The sequence below is a fragment of the Neoarius graeffei genome, chromosome 10, assembly GCF_027579695.1.
Source record: "Neoarius graeffei isolate fNeoGra1 chromosome 10, fNeoGra1.pri, whole genome shotgun sequence".
NCBI lineage: Eukaryota > Metazoa > Chordata > Actinopteri > Siluriformes > Ariidae > Neoarius > Neoarius graeffei.
Genome location: NC_083578.1, coordinates 24,334,349 through 24,356,460, shown reverse-complemented (window position 1 = coordinate 24,356,460; position 22,112 = coordinate 24,334,349). Strand labels below are relative to the sequence as shown.

Sequence of the window (22,112 nt, the reverse complement as noted above, 5' to 3'; positions counted from 1 at the left end):
TTACTATATGTGTATGTGAAAAGGTGAGCTGAGAAGAGGTCCCCTAAGGACTTCTTGATTGATGTATTGCTCCTGTCTTTTCAGGTGAGATAAGAGGAGTTAAGGATACTGAAGGACACCTTTTCAGACTGCTGGCATGTAACCACTGTGGCTGGGAGTCAGTGAGGACAACTGTTCTCATCAGCTGTTCTCATTTAGGCTGTGCACTAATACTTGATCACCTGGAAGAAGTGGGTGAATAGGCTTTTCTGTGAGCAGAGGGAGAGACACAGAGACATGATCATGTACACTGTTCAAGTTTTCAACCAAAGCTTAAATAATCATTGACAATCACATCCAGATCACCTGTAAATGCAAATGAAACAGGTGTTAGTTTTAGTACAAGGGGTTGGAAATGGCCAGCCCATTACTACCTCAAAAGAAGACAATTTGGATCTTGAATTGGGAGTCCTAATTTTGCAAAGGATGGATGGTAGACGGTCAAGTCAGCCTCAGTAGTCTGAGGCCCTGTCCACACGGCAACGGATTCAGGTGACTCCGATACAATTGCTTATCGTTTAGGCCTGGCGTCCACACGGCACCGGCGTTTTGGGTGCCCAAAACGCAATCTTTTTGAGAACGGGTTCCAGAGTGGAAAGATCTGGCAACGTTGCCGTTGTGAAGTCGTCTGGATGAGTAGAACGGATTTGTTTACGATGACGTCACAACCACATGACTGTGAGTGCTTCACGCCGGGTAGAAGTGTAACGGATATCACCAGGAAAAAGCCTTACAGAGCACTAGTGAGAGTGAAACACGAGCTTGGATATTATTATTATTATTATTATTATTATTATGTTCAGTGTTAGTTCACAGTAGTAATGCAAGAAGCAGAATAGTGACAGTAATAGTGAAGCAAAAACATGCAATTGTACAAACACTGCAGCTCTACAGCAAAATATTCATTTATGAAATGGTCTGATTCTTAACACCAGTAGTGCCAATGATCTTCTCATTGCGATGCAATGCGAGTTGTCAACAAATCCTATAACTTGGTTCATGAAACGCGCTTACAAAATATTTTCACTGTGAATATTTATTGTGTAATGGTGCAATCCCGCCAGCAAAAATAGGGAAAAAAAGGAGCGATCTCACCTCTTCAGATGCTGATTTAAGTCTGACAATACATTCCTCAAAAAGGGCGTAGAGGAGCAAATTAATCCAATTTATTCCGGACCATTAAAGATGCCGCCTTCCACGTAGAATCATACGTCATCCTCGCCGCCATATTGGATAGGTCAAAGCGGAGAATAAAGATTCATGTGCTGCCTTTAACTGTACCAACAGGTTTACCGTCCAAACAAGATCACATGGGATTACCTTTCACAGGTGAGAAACAAATTAATCCATCAACGTGTAGTATTCAATTTATTCCGGACCATTAAAGACGCCGCCTTCCGCGTAGAATCATACGTCATCCTTGCCGCCATATTGGAGAGGTCAAAGCGGAGAATAAAGATTAGCTGCGTTTAACTGTACCAACAGGTTTGCCATCCAAACGAGATCACATGGGATTACCTTTCACAGGTGAGACTGGAAAAATACTTTTCATTGTATTTGGTCATTATAATGTAATTTTACAAACAGATTTTCCTGACTTTGTGGCTAATATGAAGTCTCGCGCATTATGCGCATGCGTCCTTACTTCTTCTATTGTTCTGGTGTCTCCGAAGGGATCGTCTTACAGCGCCCCTAGAGGTGTGGCATGTGTATTGCATCGTTTTCAGCAAGCGTTGCGTTGCCATATGGACCAGATATTTTACTGATTGTTGCCCATTTGAACGCGATATATTTTTAAATAACATCTCGTTGCCGTTGTCGTGTGGATGTAGCCTGAGTCTGTAGAAAAGCTATGTCTAGTCTATCATGAGACAAAGAAAAATGAGAAAACACTGAATAAATGGATGAATCAGAAACATATGGGCAAGGTTTGCCCTCTTTGGCCACCCACTTTGTGACTTGGTCTGCTAAGTCAAGTCACCAGAATCATGACCTTTGGTTTTGATGATGAACATTTGTTCTGGGCAGGGAAAATGCTTCTAAAAGATCTGCAACAAGAGAGATATAAGTTTACCATCATCTGACAAAGCCACATGAGTGCATGATTTTCCAAAAATCACAAGCTGCACCAAAATCATAATGGGAATCTGTATGAACAAAATACCCACACAGAAAAGCTAAATAATTGGGTTTTGGACAACAGCTGTCAACAAACACATACAGTACACACCATGCTCAAAGGGAGCCTGAGACATAATATCAGACCTCAGTGACGTGGTCAAAATAATTTCATCTATACAGTTGTGTTCCAGATGGCATGGTGGTGTAGTAGTTAGCACTGTCGCCTCACAGCAAGAAAGTTCTGGGTTCGAGCCCAGTGGCCTACAGGGGCCTTTCTGTGTGGAGTTTGCATGTTCTCCCCATGTCTGCGTGGGTTTCCTCTGGGTGCTCCGATTTCCCCCACAGTCCAAAGACATGCAGGTTAGAGTAATTGGTGGCTCTAAATTGACCGTAGGTATGAATGTGAGTGTGAATGGTTGTTTGTCTCTATGTGTCAGCCCTGCGATGATCTGGCGACTTGTCCTGGGCTCTTGCCCATAGTCAGCTGGAATAGGCTCCAGCTTGCCTGTGATGCTGCACAGGATAAGCGGTTACAGATAATGAATGGATGGAGTTATGTTCCAACTCCATCCATGCTGGAGTTGGAACACAACTCCAGCATGTGTTCCAGAATTGTGTTCCAGATCCATGCTGGACCTACAGGAAGATAATGTGGTGTAACAAAAGAGCTGGAGTACCAGCTGATGTGATGGGCTTGATGGACAAGTTTGAAATGGCACACAGAATAGACTCATAACCAAAATGTTGCTGAGTGGTCATATGTTATGTCTGAATATTGTTTAAAATTGAGTGTACCTGATGTGATGCATGTAAAATCAGAGGGTGAGACAGTAGCAGTTTTTCAGCATCAGTCACCATGAAAGCAGAGGCTGCAAAAGCATGCAAACTCAGGCAGACCCAGAGTCAGGCAGACCCAGTCCTGGAGCTGATGTGATAGTTGATAATGATTCAGATAACAGGATGATGTCATAATTTCAGAGGACCATATAATGGCATTGGGCTTCTCTTTGAGCCAGGACTTTCTCAGGATCTTGTCATGATGAGAACAGGCTGGAATGTACTGATGACAATAGTTAATGAGTCCAAGAAAAGACAACATGGCTGTCTTATTTGAGGGAGGAGCCACCTCGAGTATCACAGAGTCAATCAGATGAAAGATGATGCTCACCTTGAGAGATGTCAAAGCCTAGGTATCACGCCAAGGGTTGACAGAACTACAGATTGGACCATGAAGCTTTAAATCCACATCTAGCCAGGTTTCCAAGAAGAGCCAGAGAGCCTTGTTCACACTTGGACTCATCTTCAGCTGAGAGTAGAATGTCTCATTCATTCTCATTATCTCTAGCCGCTTTATCCTTCTACAGGGTCGCAGGCAAGCTGGAGCCTATCCCAGCTGACTACGGGCGAAAGGCGGGGTACACCCTGGACAAGTCGCCAGGTCATCACAGGGCTGACACATAGACACAAACAACCATTCACACCTACGGTCAATTTAGAGTCACCAGTTAACCTAACCTGCATGTCTTTGAACTGTGGGGGAAACCGGAGCACCCAGAGGAAACCCACGCAGACACGGGGAGAACATGCCAACTCCACACAGAAAGGCCCTCGCTGGCCACAGGGCTCGAACCCGGACCTTCTTGCTGTGAGGCGACAGCGCTAACCACTACACCACCATGCCGCCCAGAGTAGAATGTTGTCTGCATATTGGAGAAATGTGCAGCCATCAGGGAGGGTCAGAGAGGTTAATGAGTCTCGAACAACAACGGAGAAAACTGCAGGGGAGTCAATGAACCCTTGAGGTAAGTGGGTCCATGTATATTGCTGCTGCTTAAAAATAAAGTCAAATATGGTTCAAGTCTCAACGCTCATTGGGACGCTGAAAAATGCACTGCAAAAATTAACAACAGTAAAGTGAGTACGTTGATTAAGAATAGATTTTAAAAATGGAAAAAATGTCTGGTGCAGGAGGGCTAAAATGTACAACAAATTGATTAATGTATACACAGGAACAGATGTTTTCAGACTGGCAGTGTATGGGGGTATGGGCGTAGTGGATGTGGGGTACGTGGGGGACATGTCCCCCGCACTTCCCGTATTTGTGCCCTCTGTCCCCCGCACTTTTTACAGCCATTACAACCACTCAATTCATTTTTAACATGTGGAAACGCGTTTTTCCGAGCCGCCTCTAAACGCGTTATGAGCAGGCGGTGCTAAGGCGGCAAACAAACACCGCTGTCGTGTGTAATCAGAGATGCTTTAGAAAATATTGTATGAGTATCTTTGGTGTGATTCAGATCTGTGCAGTGCTTCTGTATGTTCAGCAAACCAGCCAAGAGGCTAAAGACTTTAGACAGTTTTTTTTTCCCCAAACAAACCGTGTAAGTTGAGTAATGCTGTTGAATGTAGATAATGTTTAGCTAAAAGATGACAAATACTCATCTCGTCTCGTCTCGTCTTCTTCCGCTTTATCCGGGACCGGGTCGCGGAGGCAGCAGTCTAAGCAGGGAAGCCCAAACTTCCCTTTCCCCAGACACCTCGGCCAGCTCCTCGGGAAGAACACCGAGGCGTTCCCAGGCCAGCCGAGAGACATAGTCCCTCCAGCGTGTCCTGGGTCTTCCCCGGGGCCTCCTCCCGGGGGGACATGCCTGGAACACCTCCCGAGGGAGGCGTCCAGGAGGCATCCGAAAAAGATGCCCGAGCCACCTCAGCTGATTCCTCTCGATGTGGAGCAGCAGCAGCTCTACTCCGAGCTCCTCCCGAGTGACTCTGCTTCTCACCCTATCTCTAAGGGAGCGCCCAGCCACCCTGCGAAGGAAACTCATTTCGGCCGCTTGTATCCGCAATCTTGTCCTTTCGGTCATTACCCAAAGCTCATGACCATCTCGGGATGACAAATACTGTAGATGTCAATGTAGTTAGTTAAGCTAGCTAGCTAACTTAGAGGCGGTAGTAACTAGTTACATTTACTCTGTTACATTTACTTGAGTAACTTTTTGGATAAATTGTACTCTTAAGAGTTGTTTTGTTGCAAAATACGTTTTACTTTTACTTGAGTAATATTATTCTAAAGTAACAATACTCTTACTTGAGTAATGTTACTATTTTGGCTACTCTAAGATTACTCACTTCTGGGTAGAAAATAAGAATATAAATGTATTTGTGTTCCTTTGACTGTTATGTTTGTAAAGATTTAATTTATTTTGTGGTAGTTAAAGTTTAAAGTACATGAATTTGCTGATTATTATTACTGTATTCCTAATTCTATTTCAAAATGTTGCTTTCCACATATTTTTTAATCTTTATTGCCACAATAGCAAGAGCAGGGTGAGAGGAGACAGTGGACCAGAGGCCAACAGGGATGATTATGCAGGGTCACAGGTGAGAAGAGAATATAACTAGCTAAGTCACTACTACTATTCTTAATTCTATTTATAAATTTTACTTTATAGATTTATAGATTTTGACTTTAGATTTTGATAGTATATCATTTTAAAGAACTAAAGTCGGTTCCCTGGTGCTGTGCTGTTTGTGGTTTTGTGGTTCTTTAGCTGCTAAGGAGAGGTGCAATTGAATGCAAGAGGATGATAAATCACTCAATAAACCTCTGAATAATTTGTCCCCCTCACTTCTAAAATGATGGCTACACCCCTGTATGGGGGTACCTGTACATGTCCAACCTCATTGGGGTGCGATGCCTAGAAAGTTTGAGGCACCTGATTCAAATTCTGAGGAACAGAGAATTTGGAACAGCACATTTGTCGTCCTTCAGGTCATACTTGGACAAAACAGCAGAAGCAAAAGATAGGTTATCTGGTGTGCACAGAACAGTATGGCCTTGTTCAAAAGAGATGAAACAATTGAGCTTAGTCAAAATATCATGACCTCATATATTAAAAGGGGAGCTAGGAATAATAACAAAGCAATGAGCACATCACAAAAGTTTACTGAAATGATGTCTAATTTATAATGAATATGCTTTTGTGGTGTTCATTCTTTTATTCATTTTATTTATTATGCCTCCACCACCTTAAGGTGCAGGAGGCATTATGTTTTCGGGTTGTCCGTCTGTCCGTGCGTCCGTGCGTCTGTCTGTCCCGAAACCTTGTGAACACGATATTTCAAAGGCTAATGAAAGGAATTTCACCAAACTTTCACCATTTGTGCGCTTTGGGACAAACATGAACTGATTAGATTTTGAGGTAAAAAGGTCTAAGGTCAGGGCGGCACGGTGGTGTAGTGGTTAGCGCTGTCACCTCACAGCAAGAAGGTCCTGGGTTCGAGCCCCGGGGCCGGCGAGGGCCTTTCTGTGCGGAGTTTGCATGTTCTCCCCGTGTCCGCGTGGGTTTCCTCCGGGTGCTCCGGTTTCCCCCACAGTCCAAAGACATGCAGGTTAGGTTAACTGGTGACTCTAAATTGACCGTAGGTGTGAATGAGTGTGTGAATGGTTGTCTGTGTCTATGTGTCAGCCCTGTGATGACCTGGCAACTTGTCCAGGGTGTACCCCGCCTTTCGCCCGTAGTCAGCTGGAATAGGCTCCAGCTTGCCTGCGACCCTGTAGAAGGATAAAGCGGCTAGAGATGAGATGAGGTCTAAGGTCAAGGTCACTGTGAGGTCAAATGTCTGTCCGAAAACCTTTTGAACACAATATCTCCAAGGCAAATGAAAGGAATTTCACCAGACTTTCACCATTTGTGCATTTGGGGACAAACATGAACTGATTAGATTTTGAGGTTAAAAGGTCACAGGTCAAGATTACTGTGAGGTCAAATGTCCATCCCCAAATCACAACTTAATAAGATGTGTAGTCTACCAGGCAGAGGCATCCCCATCGATGCCGCTGGCGTCGAGTTCTATCTAGTTTTTTTTTCTATTTCTGAATGTCAAGTACAATAACTGTTAATGCAGTGTTCTAGAAAGAAATCTAGTAGGTGCTAGAATTTTTCATCTTCACATTCAAAGCTCTTCTATAACAACATTGTATTTTAATTTTAGGTGAAAAGCTGCTTAATTTGGCGGCACGGTGGTGTAGTGGTTAGCGCTGTCGCCTCACAGCAAGAAGGTCCTGGGTTCGAGCCCCAGGACCGGCGAGGGCCTTTCTGTGCGGAGTTTGCATGTTCTCCCCGTGTCCGCGTGGGTTTCCTCCGGGTGCTCTGGTTTCCCTCACAGTCCAAAGACATGCAGGTTAGGTTAACTGGTGACTCTAAACTGACCGTAGGTGTGAGTGTGAATGGTTGTCTGTGTCTATGTGTCAGCCCTGTGATGACCTGGCGACTTGTCCAGGGTGTACCCCGCCTTTCGCCCATAGTCAGCTGGGATAGGCTCCAGCTTGCCTGCGACCCTGAAGGATAAAGCGGCTAGAGATAATGAGATGAGATGAGATGAGAAGCTGCTTAATTTGACAATTTGAGCTCGACATCCAGTGATATTAGGAAAAATTACAACTTCAAAATTCCATACCAAGTCTCAGGTTTTGAGGCTCATGTCATTGAGGGCACCTGCAGTGGAAATTCTCAAAACACAACCGTTTTCATGAAGCAAGTTACTTAAAAAGATTGTTATGAAAACATAGTGAAATGCCTACCGTCCGAAGCATGTTTGTTCTATGCAGTTTTGAGGTTGTTTTACACCTGTTACTTAAGAGAGATCAGAAGCAGATTGAAATTTATTCTTAACTGTTCAAACATTATAGCTCGCTTAAAGTGGACAGCGTTTACTTTTTTTTCAGCAGGGAGAGTCAGCTCAGAGTAGGGACTGATAGTGATGTGCTCAATAAAACTCATAGATGCTTTTAACACAGTAGAACTGAAGGAGGCAGTGAAGCCTGCACACACACATTTACAGATTTAGTCAACTTTACATTTTGAGTTACTCTTTTCTCTGTCAGTGTTATCAACCTTTTTCTTATGAGCATGGCCATGGTAGCTTATCATTTACCATCAAACGAAGGCTAAACAAACAGTTCTCATCAAAAGTACCTAGGATAAGTTGACCTTCCATCCAGCCAGCCAAATTATCAATGAAAGGTTGCACAGAATGGCCAAATCCCTTGTCATACATGAATTAATTTGGAGTCCTACAGTATATTCATTCTTAAACTGACTACTTCCACCCATTTTGACACACAAAACACAATACACACAAAAGACAAAACACAAAGGAGGAGAATTTCCTTGGCAGAGTGAGATAAGGTTTCAACAAATTATTGGGAAATAATTCTCAGCTTAGAGTATATACACCTCTCAACTTGTCTCTGGGAACACTACTGAGACCATATCCACACAGGATATGGCAGCTTTAGGATATACGTGGTTGAGTAAGACTCAGAGATAAGGATAACTTGGGCAAATCAGACAAATAAAATCAAAGGAATCAAGATCAGACAGATCAAAATCACAGTCTCTTCCAATTGGCCCTAGGAAACACCATAGGACTATTTGTATGATGCGTGTATGTGTGTGACTGGCATAACCAAAACCTACTTCATCCAATCGGCCCAAAGAAACACCATCGGACTATTTATACGATCAGCATATGTGTGCGACTGGGATAACCAAAACTACTTCATCCAGTCAGCCCTAGGAAACACCATAGGACTATCTGTACGATCAATGTATGTGTGCGACTGGGATAAACAAAACTATTTCATCCAGTCGGCCCTAGAAAACACCAGAGTACTATTTATACAATGCACATATGTCTGCAATTGGGATAACCAAATTTCAGATCTCCAGATGGAAAGAGAGAACCCGATGTACTTAATGAATAAAAAATTCTATTGTACCTTCCACATAGAGATCCTGGACACAAACCCCCAGAAAACTGATAAGTTTTGATCTGTCTGTACTGAACAAGTACTGAATTGACATAGTATGATCTAGAAATGTAGAGCTCTACTGCTTAAGAGATTCTGCCTCGTGCATCCGGGAGCAACAGTCACTGACGCAGACACAGCTGTTCAAAGATGTTTCTCAGTTTATTGTAGGACAAACGTGAGTATATATTCACGTTCAAGAGTGTGTTATAGCTATATGATTGGATGATGATGATGATGATGATGATGATGATGATGATGATGTGATTGATGAAGCTAAGTTATCTATATATGACAGGGTAACATAAATGGATGATGAAGCATTACATCACTGGTTTAGACTCCTCTACTTTATGAATGAAGAGACATTATGTACCATTACATCACCCATCAGAATCATGATCTTATGAAAGAAGAAAGATATTACTGGTCAACATAACCTTCATTAAGCAGAAAGCAGAATTTACGAGCAAAGATAAATCTCAAGGATTTAACTAACCAAAACAAGTAGCAATCAGACCGGCCTGTACCAGTTTCAAGCATGCCAAACACATATTTCTGTCAATACAGAACATAAGGTAGAATAAAGGCATAAGAATTCCGCCTTGAACAGACTGTGTAAAAAGGGATAATTACTGCACACATTCATGAGTCCTGCTCTGGTGAGAGGTTTTTAGCACGTAACATGAACTTGCGTGTGCACAATGTGAATGTGGTAGTGGTTTGAATCGGGGAGGGAAGGAAAGGATTTGCTTCCACTATGTTTATGCTGGCTATTATCTGGTCTTATTCTTTTACATCGTTATTCTTTTTTTATGTCACTCCTATGACAGTGTTCCATTTCCTCACATTATTGTTTCTATGTAAATAATGTGTTTCTGTGTAAATGTTTAGGTAGTGTAGTGAGTCAGAGTTTGAGGAGGCCTGGTTTGCTCCTCAGCTTGGGTGAGCGTGAGCTGAGTTCTCTTTAATTCTGCAACTCTATTAAATCATGCTGGCTGTATGAAAATGAACTGAAATGCATCTCCGTTCATTCACATAGAAGCAATATACACATTTAAATAAATTTTTTTTCAGTGTAATTTCATAACGGAGACTAATTTCAAGGTTTACCGGTGGTAGTGATGACATCGTGGCCCCAGATGAGCATCTAGGGATGGGACGCTTGATACTGATGTTTTGACAGTCTGTGGAGCTTCCGAAGTGCAGGCGTTTCAAAACATTCCTCCGAAATATGGTTTAAAACGTCCATGTCACATGACCATAGTTAAGCGCAGCTTCGATGAGTTTTACCCATGTGACAGTGGGAGCTGGTGAGTGGCAGGTTACATATATAACCGCAGTGGTAGCAGTGTTTCAACAGGTTAAGGCTCCAAGTTACTGGTTGGTTGGTAGGGGGTTTAAACCCCCAGCATTTTCTGGGTGAGGTATTGCTTCTTACGGTAGGTTTTCTCTTATTGATGATCATTTTCCATAAGAATAATTAGCTACATTTACTGTAATGTTCTGTGTTAGATGAAACGTGTTCCACAAACAAAGCATGTTAAAGGAGCATACACTTCATAGGCTACAAAGTACACTCAAACCCACAAAACCCATGTGGTTATTTATCCCAATAAACTTAGCAACAGTTTGTCAATAGATTATTGCCTACATGTCGTTTACATGAAAGTGAAATACCAAGCAATTGAAATAGCCTCACATATGTTAATAAACGTAACACAACAGGGGAAGAACATCTTTTGAAACACACTGTTCATGACATTACAAGCATTTAGTAGATGCTCTTATCCAGAGCAATGTACAACATGTAGAAAGCAACCTGGGGACTTGAGCAGTTACCTTGCTTAAGGGCACTCTGGCCATTCCTGCTGGTCCAGGGAATCAAACCAGTGACCTTTTGGTTCAAAAGCTGTGTCTCTAACCATTATGCCATGGCTTCCCCATTACAGGTTCAAGTTCCTGTCTCTGACAATCTGAAAGTTTTTATTTTACTGTTCCTACTTATTCAGGTGACATTGGGCATACCTAGGGGCGGCACAGTGGTGTAGTGGTTAGCACTGTCACCTCACAGCAAGAAGGTCCAGGTTCAAGCCCCGTGGCCGGCGAAGGCCTTTCTGTGCGGAGTTTGCATGTTCTCCCCGTGTCCGCGTGGGTTTCCTCTGGGTGCTCCGGTTTCCCCCACAGTCCAAAGACATGCAGGTTAGGTTAACTGGTGACTCTAAATTGACTGTAGGTGTGAATGGTTGTCTGTGTCTATGTGTCAGCCCTGTGATGACCTGGTGACTTGTCCAGGTTGTACCCCGCCTTTCGCCCATAGTCAGCTAGCCTGGCTAACGCGACTTCAAAGCTCTCCGAGCTATTCGTCTGGCCAAGATATTAAGCCCAACCGTTTCCCAGAGCCTGTGGTTGACCCACCTCCCTGAAATGCCTCAGTTTGCTACTGGTCGAAGCCAGAAAAGGCTGTGACGAAGCTTAAACCAATCACATCACTCTTTCCTCTGACGTATGTGACGCGACGGGGCTAACTGGTAGATTAAACTCTTACCGAAGCCGGTCGGGAGCAAGGCGAAAACGTCCTTCCTTTCAATAAATACCTCCAGGGCTGCTCTTTGCTCCGTTTTCAATGAGAACTTCCCGTTGAATGCTTTCAATACAGCATCTACGCGTAATAGATGTGGAAGCGTGAATGAAGCGCTTCCGGCATAGATTCTCTAACCAATCTATGGCTTCCGGTCGCAGTTCTACTACGTCAGTGCCTTGAACACACCTCTACCCAGGGCCGTTGGAGATGCTCAAAGTTGATTGGTTCCCGATTTTTCGGGAGCTTGGAAGAGCTGTAGATAGCTTGCCTAGCCAGACTAAGCTCTCAACAGGCCCTCGTGTTGCGTCACGCTTAGGATGGGTGGGCCCAGGCTAGTAGTCAGCTGGGATAGGCTCCAGCTTGCCTGCGACTCTGTAGAACAGGATAAAGCGGCTAGAGATAATGAGATGAGATGGGCATACCTAACAACCTGTGTTTTCTTTCTCCCCCCCCCCCCCCCAAAAAAACCCAACAACTGTCCCTCTGAGTTACATGTCAATCCTGAGATTGAGATGCTGACCTCTTCTGCTCCTCAGACCTGCCTGATCCATCTTGGTGCTCTGTGTCTGATTGGAGTCTCATCACATCCCTCCTGTGGAAGACTGCACCATGTGGACAATTGAAAGTCACACCTGGAGGATGCTCTGGACACTTACAGTAATGCTTTTATGGCTGAGGACTGCAGTTGACTTGCTAACTTTAGGACTGCAGTTGTCATGAACAGTTTGCACTCAAGTTTCCATCAGTGAAGAGTTATAACAGGCGGCACGGTGGTGTAGTGGTTAGCGCTGTCGCCTCACAGCAAGAAGGTCCGGGTTCGAGCCCCGGGGCCGGCGAGGGCCTTTCTGTGTGGAGTTTGCATGTTCTCCCCGTGTCCGCGTGGGTTTCCTCCGGGTGCTCCGGTTTCCCCCACAGTCCAAAGACATGCAGGTTAGGTTAACTGGTGACTCTAAATTGACCGTAGGTGTGAATGTGAGTGTGAATGGTTGTCTGTGTCTATGTGTCAGCCCTGTGATGACCTGGCGACTTGTCCAGGGTGTACCCCGCCTTTCGCCTGTAGTCAGCTGGGATAGGCTCCAGCTTGCCTGCGACCTTGTAGAAGGATAAAGCGGCTAGAGATAATGAGATGAGATGAGAGTTATAACATCAACGAAACTGATTTCATGTTGAAACTGTTAATGTTATAGTCATGTTGTCTGTTGCTGCCCAAATGAGGACGGGTTCCCTTTTGAGTCTGGTTCCTCTCGAGGTTTCTTCCTCATATCGTCTGAGGGAGTTTTTCCTTGCCACTGTCACCACAGGCTTGCTCATTGGGGATAGATTAGGGATAAATTAGCTCATGTTTTAAGTCGTTCAAATTCTGTAAAGCTGCTTTGCGACAATGTTTATTGTTAAAAGCACTATACAAATAAACTTGACTATTTCTATGTTTGTATGGTGATTTCTCCAAAATATGTATTGATCATATGTGTTGACAGCCTGGCATAACCAACCAGAATAATAAGCAGTTTAGAATTTGTTAACCATTTGTGAGCCAATTGTTTCACAGAATAGCGTTATCAAGATGTGGCGATAGCAAAAGTGGCCAGTAGGTGTCACTGTGGAGCTGGCTTTTCATTCCTGCACAATAATGCTTTGAACGTTTCATTGTTGCACAAAGTCTCGCTTTGCCCACCACAACAAGCATCCTGAGTCAATCCATGCAATATGTATCTAAAAACAGAAATTTATATATAAATAATTTATTGTTTTAACTTTAGTATCCACTTGCAGATTTAGAATTTGCAGATTTCTGAGTCGCCTTCTCAACTGAGGGGTAAGAATTTGGAAATTGTACTGCACTGACAAACATCCAGATCCATAGATAAATTGACTTTATTGATCCACAAGAGGAAATTTGGGAGAAATAAAATGAAATTTCACAAGTCACCTGAGTATTGAATTGATACAAAAAAAAGTCCAATGTAAACAATTTTTTTTATGTGTCTAAAATTAACTGGATTGTTTGAAATGATGCTTGGAGCAAATCAATTGTTATAGCTAGTAATATTTTTTTAAAAATCTAAGTATTTTCTGAATAAAAGTTATTTAAAATAAATCTGTTCTAGAAAAATAAAAACGAGCATTATATAAAATATACTATTGCCTTTGTTAAGGCCAGAGAGAAGCCCCAACAGTACAAGAATCTAGAAGGGGGGGGGGGGGGCTCCTGGCAAAAGCCCGTGACTGGCAATTCAAGGTCGACCAGAGGAGACAGCTCAAGTTTCCCAGACACCATTGCTGTGACCACACTCAGGCCGGACATTGTTCTTATGTCCAAAGCATCAAAGCAGTTGGCCCTGCTGGAACTGACTGTGCCCTGGGAAGACTGGATGGTAGAGGCCTTCGAGAGGAAGAGGGCCAAACACCAGGAGCTTGTAGCCGAATGCTGGAGCAAGGGATGGAGAACCTACTGCTACCCCACTGAGGTTGGCTGCTGTGGATTCACCAGCCAGTCACTCTCCAGAGCCTTGAAGCTGTTGGGGATCAGAGGACTGCATAACAAGAAAGCCATCAAGAACATCACAGAGGCTGCAGAGAAAGCATCCAGATGGCTGTGGATTAAACGGTGTGATCTGTGGACCACACAAGCTACCCAGACACAAATCGGGGACTGATCATCCCTGGCTGGGTCGCCTGGGTGAGGGTGTATGATGTTGAAACACCCGATGACCCGAGGTTACATCACTGATGATGTGTCTGGGTTGCACTGCAAGGTGTATATTACAAACAAACTAATATACAGTTGTGGTCAGAAGTTTACATACAGTGGCATGAATATCATCTTGGATATGAATGTTATGGCAATATTTGGGCTTTCAGTAATTTCTTTGAACTGTTCTTTTTCTGTGGCAGAATGTACAGCATAGATCTTTAATAAAAGAAAAACACACTAGAATTTGGTGCACAAGTTTTAATTTTCTTTGGATTTTCTGAAATCAACACAGGGTCAAAAATTTACATCCACTCACTTAGATTATTAATTCAGAGGTGCTGAAACTTCTAAAATGTATTTTATCTTGCCAAGGCCAAGGCCTTTTAACTTCCTGTTAGTGAGCTTGATTGACTACAGCTGGTAGCTTCTTTGTGCCTTCATAAAAAGGGTTTGTTTACAGCACTCATTGGATTGACCAACACACAGTAAAATGGGAAAGTCCAAGGAGCTCAGTGCAGATCTGAGAAAGAGGATCACAGATGTACACAACTCCGGAATGTCTCTTGGAGCCATTTCTAAACAACTGCAAATTCCAAGATCAGTTCAAACAGTTGTATGCAAGTTATTGTGAAGTGTAGTCACAATAACTTAATAATTGGTTTGGAATGGTCAGGAACAACCTGGGAACCACCATGGCACAGCCCTGCTATGAACTAGAAGCTGATGGATCACTGTCTACAGTTCAGATCACCATGGACTAAGAGGCTATCCAGGAAATAACCCCCTGCTCCAAAACTGACACCTTCAAGCTTAACTAAAGTTTGAAGCTGACCACAGAGACAAAGAAAAAGTCTTCTGGAGGATAGCTGTATGGTCAGATGAGACAAAGATTGAGTTGTTTGGCCACAATGACCACCATGTACAGAAGGACACTGTACCAGCTGGTGGTGGTGGTAGGATCATCATGCTCTGGGGCTGTTTTGCTGCCAGTGGAACTGGTTCATTGCACAAAGTGGATGGAATAATGAAGGAGGACTACCTCAGAATTCTTCAGCATAAACCATCAGAAACTTGAACACGCCTTGGGACTTTCAGCAGGACAATGAACCCAAACACGCATCAGAGCTGGTTGTGGAGGATAAAGCAGGCTAATATTAAGCTTAAAACAAGCCCTGACTTCAACCCTATTGAAAATATGGGTCGAGTCCATGCCAAGAAAGAAAAAAAAATTGAACTCTACCAATTCTACCATGAAGAGTCATGAAATATCCAACCAGAATTCTGCCAGAAGCTTGTTCATGGTAAACAAAAATGTTTGGTCAAAGTGAATAGACATTTTACCCAAATATTAGGTAATACCCTGTATTGATTGATTTCAGAAAACCTAAAGAAAATTAAAACTTGTGCACCAAATTCGTGGTTTTTAAAAAAAAATTAAATTAAAGATGTACGCTGTACATTCTGCCACAGAAAAAGAACAGTTCAAAGAAATTACTGAAAGCCCAAATATTGCCATGACATCCGTATCCAAGATTGTTACTGTATGCAAACTTCTGACCACAACTAATACACTACCGTTCAAAAGTTTGGGGTCACTTTGAAATGTCCTTATTTTTGAAAGAAAAGCACTGTTCTTTTCAATGAAGATCACTTTAAACTAATCAGAAATCCACTCTATACATTGCTAATGTGGTAAATGACTATTCTAGCTGCAAATGTCTGGTTTTTGGTGCAATATCTCCATAGGTGTATAGAGGCCCATTTCCAGCAACTCTCACTCCAGTGTTCTAATGGTACAATGTGTTTGCTCATTGCCTCAGAAGGCTAATGGATGATTAGAAAACCCTTGCACAATCATGTTAGCACAGCTGAAAACAGTTGAGCTCTTTAGAGAAGCTATAAAACTGACCTTCCTTTGAGCAGATTGAGTTTCTGGAGCATCACATTTGTGGGGTCGATTAAATGCTCAAAATGGCCAGAAAAATGTCTTGACTATATTTTCTATTCATTTTACAACTTATGGTGGGAAATAAAAGTGTGACTTTTCATGGAAAACACAACATTGTCTGGGTGACCCCAAACTTTTGAACGGTAGTGTGTATACGGTATTCTATTCTAATATCATGAATGAATTGAATAAGTTATACAGGAAACCCCCAGACAGTTTTCAAACCAAGTGCAGGCTCTTCTCTCTAGTCACTCACAGGTTAATTTTTCTCATCTCCCGGCTCACCTCTGTTGTCACCGAGTCACACTGTAGCGCGTTTTCCTATTGGATCATTTAGCCACATCGTTACTATGGGCGTGGAGGCAATATATCCTAAGAAACCCCATGGCTAGAAATAAAAAAGGTTTTGAGGGATTCCGAAACACAGCGAAGCGATTATTTCATTGTGAACCAAGACGCAAAATGCACGTTTAGCTGCGGCTCCTGACAAAAGAGCGCTTCTTCAAAGACACTGCGCATAGATAGCGCAAAGCGTCAAGAAGAAGAAGGAGGAGGAGGAGGAAAGGGAAGAGAAGGGGGGAAAAAAACCCGAAGCAAATGGTGGTCTGCTGTGATGGTTATTCAGGGAAAAGAGCAACGGCGTTGTGCGTAAGACGATTAATAACAGACGAGCTCTTTTCTTTGCTGCGGATGCAAGAACAAGCTGTTCGATTGGGGGCAGCGAACTGCAAACGTCATTTTCACTTCTTTAAGCTGAGAATGTTTTATTCTGCATTAGCGGTAGGTCCTGCGCACGCACCTGTCTAGAATTAAGCCGGCTATTCCATTCAGCTGCGCCAAATGTGCGTCAGTTTCGGTTTTTTGCACCCTGAGTAAGCCTGAGTAATACTGGCAAGGCGTTCTGTACAGTACGTATGTAGCCAGTTTCCAGATTTGATACTGTTTTGGTGCAAGAGTGCGAAATCGTCCCATGCTGAACTGCGCCAGAGCGCTCATGCTGCATGAAGTCGGCCGCTGCGCCTCCACGGTGGAAACGACGGCGCTCCAGTCCAGGTGAACTGGAAACGAGGTGGATATTGTTAGAAAGACCAGTCAGAGACGGAGAAGATCAGTTCCGATGGAGCCCTCAGACGGCCCTTCGATCTCAAAGTGTCCCTCTGTTCCTAATTCGCAGTGTGCGCTCAATGGGAGCATTTATGAGTCCGTCAGCGAGGGCAACGTCAATAAGATGGACAGCTCGGGCGCGGTGCGCGGTGGCAGCGACCCGAGCGCTTATCCGCCGCTCTCGAGCTACCGGCGCTCCACCGGTCAGCGCTTCATCTGTAGGAGTTTGTGGTTCGCAGAAGACGATCAGGCGCACGACGCTCCTGAATACGACGTCCGCAGCGATACATCCACCATCTGTCTAAGAACAATAGTGGATCGGACCAGGGGCGCTTGGTCCAGCTTACAAGAAGGCTCAAGCACCGAGAGTCAGGCTGGACAAAAGGACAGCGCCACGGAAAGCACGAGCGCCGATGAGGATAAGGACCGGGCCGGTTCTAAAGTGAACGCAGATGCACCAAACTGCGCTAAAAGCAGCGTCAAGACCGCAAGCGAAGAGAATGAAGAAGAGGCCGAGATGAAAGCTGTCGCCACTTCTCCAAGTGGTCGTTTTCTCAAATTCGATATCGAGCTTGGTCGAGGCTCGTTCAAAACCGTCTACAAAGGCTTGGACACTGAGACCTGGGTGGAAGTGGCGTGGTGCGAACTCCAGGTATGTAGGATACGGATTTGACGACACAAAAATCCATAAAGGGCAGTGAAATGCACAGCTACTGGTCTGTACATGTTGCCGAGATGCAACCTTTTGGTTATCGAAATGAGTTCTTGGATAAACCCATTTCTGCGTAATGATCTATGCTTGCCTTGGTCATGTTGCAATAAACAACCAGAATTTTTCTTCACAGATCTTGGAAAATGCTTCTCGGTACACTTTATCCAGCTGCAGTGTGGAAATCCTGTGCAGTGATGAGAACTTTATTTGCATGGTGGTGCTGTGGTTAGTACTGTCGCCTCACAGCAAGAAGGTTCTGGGTTCGAGGCCAGCAGCCGGCGAGGGCCTTTCTGTGTAGAGTTTGCATGTTCTCCCTGCATCTGCGTGGGTTTCCTCTGGTTTCCCCCAAAGACATGCAGGTTAGGCTAATTGGTGGCTCTAAATTGACCATAGTGAGTGTGAGCCCTGCGATGACCTGGCAACTTGTCCAGGGTGTACCTTACCTCTCGCCCATAGTCAGCTGGGATAGGCTCCAGCTTGCCCGTGACCCTGTAGAACAGGATAAGCAGCTACAGATAACAGATGGATGAATTTTTCTTTGCAGATCTTGGAAAATGCTTCTCGGTACACTTTATCCAGCTGCAGTGTGGAAATCCTGTGCAGTGATGAGAACTTTATTTGCATGGTGGTGCTGTGGTTAGTACTGTCGCCTCACAGCAAGAAGGTTCTGGGTTCGAGGCCAGCAGCCGGCGAGGGCCTTTCTGTGTAGAGTTTGCATGTTCTCCCTGCATCTGCGTGGGTTTCCTCTGGTTTCCCCCAAAGACATGCAGGTTAGGCTAATTGGTGGCTCTAAATTGACCATAGTGAGTGTGAGCCCTGCGATGACCTGGCAACTTGTCCAGGGTGTACCTTACCTCTCGCCCATAGTCAGCTGGGATAGGCTCCAGCTTGCCCGTGACCCTGTAGAACAGGATAAGCAGCTACAGATAACAGATGGATGAATTTTTCTTTGCAGATCTTGGAAAATGCTTCTCGGTACACTTTATCCAGCTGCAGTGTGGAAATCCTGTGCAGTGATGAGAAATTTATTTGCATGGTGGTGCTGTGGTTAGTACTGTCGCCTCACAGCAAGAAGGTTCTGGGTTCGAGGCCAGCAGCCGGCGAGGGCCTTTCTGTGTAGAGTTTGCATGTTCTCCCTGCGTCTGCGTGGGTTTCCTCTGGTTTCCCCCAAAGACATGCAGGTTAGGCTAATTGGTGGCTCTAAATTGACCATAGTGAGTGTGAGCCCTGCGATGACCTGGCAACTTGTCCAGGGTGTACCTTACCTCTCGCCCATAGTCAGCTGGGATAGGCTCCAGCTTGCCCGTGACCCTGTAGAACAGGATAAGCAGCTACAGATAACAGATGGATGAATTTTTCTTTGCAGATCTTGGAAAATGCTTCTCGGTACACTTTATCCAGCTGCAGTGTGGAAATCCTGTGCAGTGATGAGAAATTTATTTGCATGGTGGTGCTGTGGTTAGTACTGTCGCCTCACAGCAAGAAGGTTCTGGGTTCGAGGCCAGCAGCCGGCGAGGGCCTTTCTGTGTAGAGTTTGCATGTTCTCCCTGCGTCTGCGTGGGTTTCCTCTGGTTTCCCCCAAAGACATGCAGGTTAGGCTAATTGGTGGCTCTAAATTGACCATAGTGAGTGTGAGCCCTGCGATGACCTGGCAACTTGTCCAGGGTGTACCTTACCTCTCGCCCATAGTCAGCTGGGATAGGCTCCAGCTTGCCCGTGACCCTGTAGAACAGGATAAGCAGCTACAGATAACAGATGGATGAATTTTTCTTCGCAGATCTTGGAAAATGCTTCTCGGTACACTTTATCCAGCTGCAGTGTGGAAATCCTGTGCAGTGATGAGAACTTTATTTGCATGGTGGTGCTGTGGTTAGTACTGTCGCCTCACAGCAAGAAGGTTCTGGGTTCGAGGCCAGCAGCCAGCGAGGGCCTTTCTGTGTAGAGTTTGCATATTCTCCCTGCGTCTGCGTGGGTTTCTTCTGGTTTCCCCCAAAGACATGCAGGTTAGGCTAATTGGTGGCTCTAAATTGACCATAGTGAGTGTGAGCCCTGCGATGACCTGGCGACTTGTCCAGGGTGTACCTTACCTCTCGCCCATAGTCAGCTGGGATAGGCTCCAGCTTGCCCGTGACCCTGTAGAACAGGATAAGCAGCTACAGATAACAGATGGATGAATTTTTCTTCGCAGATCTTGGAAAATGCTTCTCGGTACACTTTATCCAGCTGCAGTGTGGAAATCTTATGCAGTGATGAGAAATTTATTTGCATGGTGGTGCTGTGGTTAGTACTGTCGCCTCACAGCAAGAAGGTTCTGGGTTCGAGGCCAGCAGCCGGCGAGGGCCTTTCTGTGTAGAGTTTGCATGTTCTCCCTGCGTCTGCGTGGGTTTCCTCTGGTTTCCCCCAAAGACATGCAGGTTAGGCTAATTGGTGGCTCTAAATTGACCATAGTGAGTGTGAGCCCTGCGATGACCTGGCGACTTGTCCAGAGTGTACCTTACCTCTCGCCCATAGTCAGCTGGGATAGGCTCCAGCTTGCCCGTGACCCTGTAGAACAGGATAAGCAGCTACAGATAACAGATGGATGAATTTTTCTTTGCAGATCTTGGAAAATGCTTCTCGGTACACTTTATCCAGCTGCAGTGTGGAAATCCTGTGCAGTGATGAGAACTTTATTTGCATGGTGGTGCTGTGGTTAGTACTGTCGCCTCACAGCAAGAAGGTTCTGGGTTCGAGGCCAGCAGCCGGCGAGGGCCTTTCTGTGTAGAGTTTGCATGTTCTCCCTGCGTCTGTGTGGGTTTCCTCCGGGTACTCTGGTTTCCCCCATAGTCCAAAGACATGCAGGTTAGGTTAACTGGTGGCTCTAAGTTGACCATAGTGAGTGTGAATGGTTGTTTGTCTCTATGTGTCAGCCCTGCGATGACCTGGCGACTTGTCCAGAGTGTACCTCACCTCTCGCTCATAGTCAGCTGGGATAGGCTGTAGAACAGGATAAGCAGCTATAGATGATGGATGGATGGACACACACACTGTCAAACCCTATATTTGTGAGACAATGCATTTCAGTAGCAGTAAAAAGAATGAGCTGTCAGCACAAGACTTCATCACAGTAATGATTTGTTCTGGGGCTCAGCCAACAGCTCATTAGCAGTCCATGGTCAGGATGAAAAAGGTGAAAAACATCTAACTTTTGTGTCTCTTACTGGCACATCAATGGTGAGAGACGTGTGGGTGCAGGAGAGGAGATAGCACAATAAGGTGCCCTGTAAAAAGCACTGCTTCCATTGTAGACCATTTTCATCACGATCCAATAATGTATCAAACCACAATGTCCCTGTGAACAAAGCTGAATTCATTACATTAATGGCATTTAGCAGACACTCTGGGTAGGAGCGATGTACAACATACCCAGTGCAGCCTGGGGGTTAGGTACCTTGCACTTCAGCCCTTCCTGCTGGTCCAGGGAATTGAACCAGCAACCTTTCACCACATCTCTAACCATTAAACCATAGCTTCCCAATTCATAAAGACATTGTTTACCAAGGTTGGAGTGGAAGAACTAGAGTGAGTTGCAAAGAGCCCTGACCTCAACCCCACTGAACACCTTTGGGATCGACTGGCGCTCCAGTTGCATCCCAGGCCTCCTCGCCTGACCTCATTAATTCTCTTGTGGCTGAATTAGCAAATCCCCACAGCCATGCTCCAAAATATAGTGGAAAGCCTTCTCAGAAGAGTGGGAGATATAAAAACAGTTACGGGGAGACTGGCTCTGGAACGGGATGCTTAAAAATCATACATGGGTGTGATAACTAGGTGTCCACAAACATTTGGTCACGTAGTGTACTTGTTAAAATTAATTTTATGAATAATATTTTGTTGACTGTAAATAAAACATTATTTCAAAATAATTGAAAAAATGCAACACTATGTTTGTTAGCAGTCCTATATTATTCTTTCCCATAGCCAGCAAGGGCTGTAGGGGCACCACTGATGATGTTTTACTAGTCCATCATTGGTGTGCCAAGGGCATTTAAACTTGGCTGAGCCCATCCTGTTCCAAGCTTGATCACTGGACAATATAGATTATCCAGTTAGGCA

The 22,112-nt window shown here is 44.5% G+C and overlaps 1 protein-coding gene across 5 annotated transcripts in view; it reads left to right on the top strand.

Annotated features, from left to right (window-relative positions):
* Positions 1-16,594: 16,594 nt before the first annotated feature.
* LOC132892975 (serine/threonine-protein kinase WNK2-like) overlaps positions 16,595-22,112 on the top strand; it is a 137,904-nt gene continuing 132,386 nt past the window's right edge. For all 5 annotated transcript variants that reach the window (XM_060931597.1, XM_060931596.1, XM_060931594.1 and 2 more), the window contains exon 1: positions 16,595-17,957. In XM_060931597.1, coding sequence (XP_060787580.1) covers positions 17,319-17,957 — 639 coding nt within the window. In that variant the 5' untranslated portion in view covers positions 16,595-17,318. The remainder of the gene's footprint in view (positions 17,958-22,112) is intronic.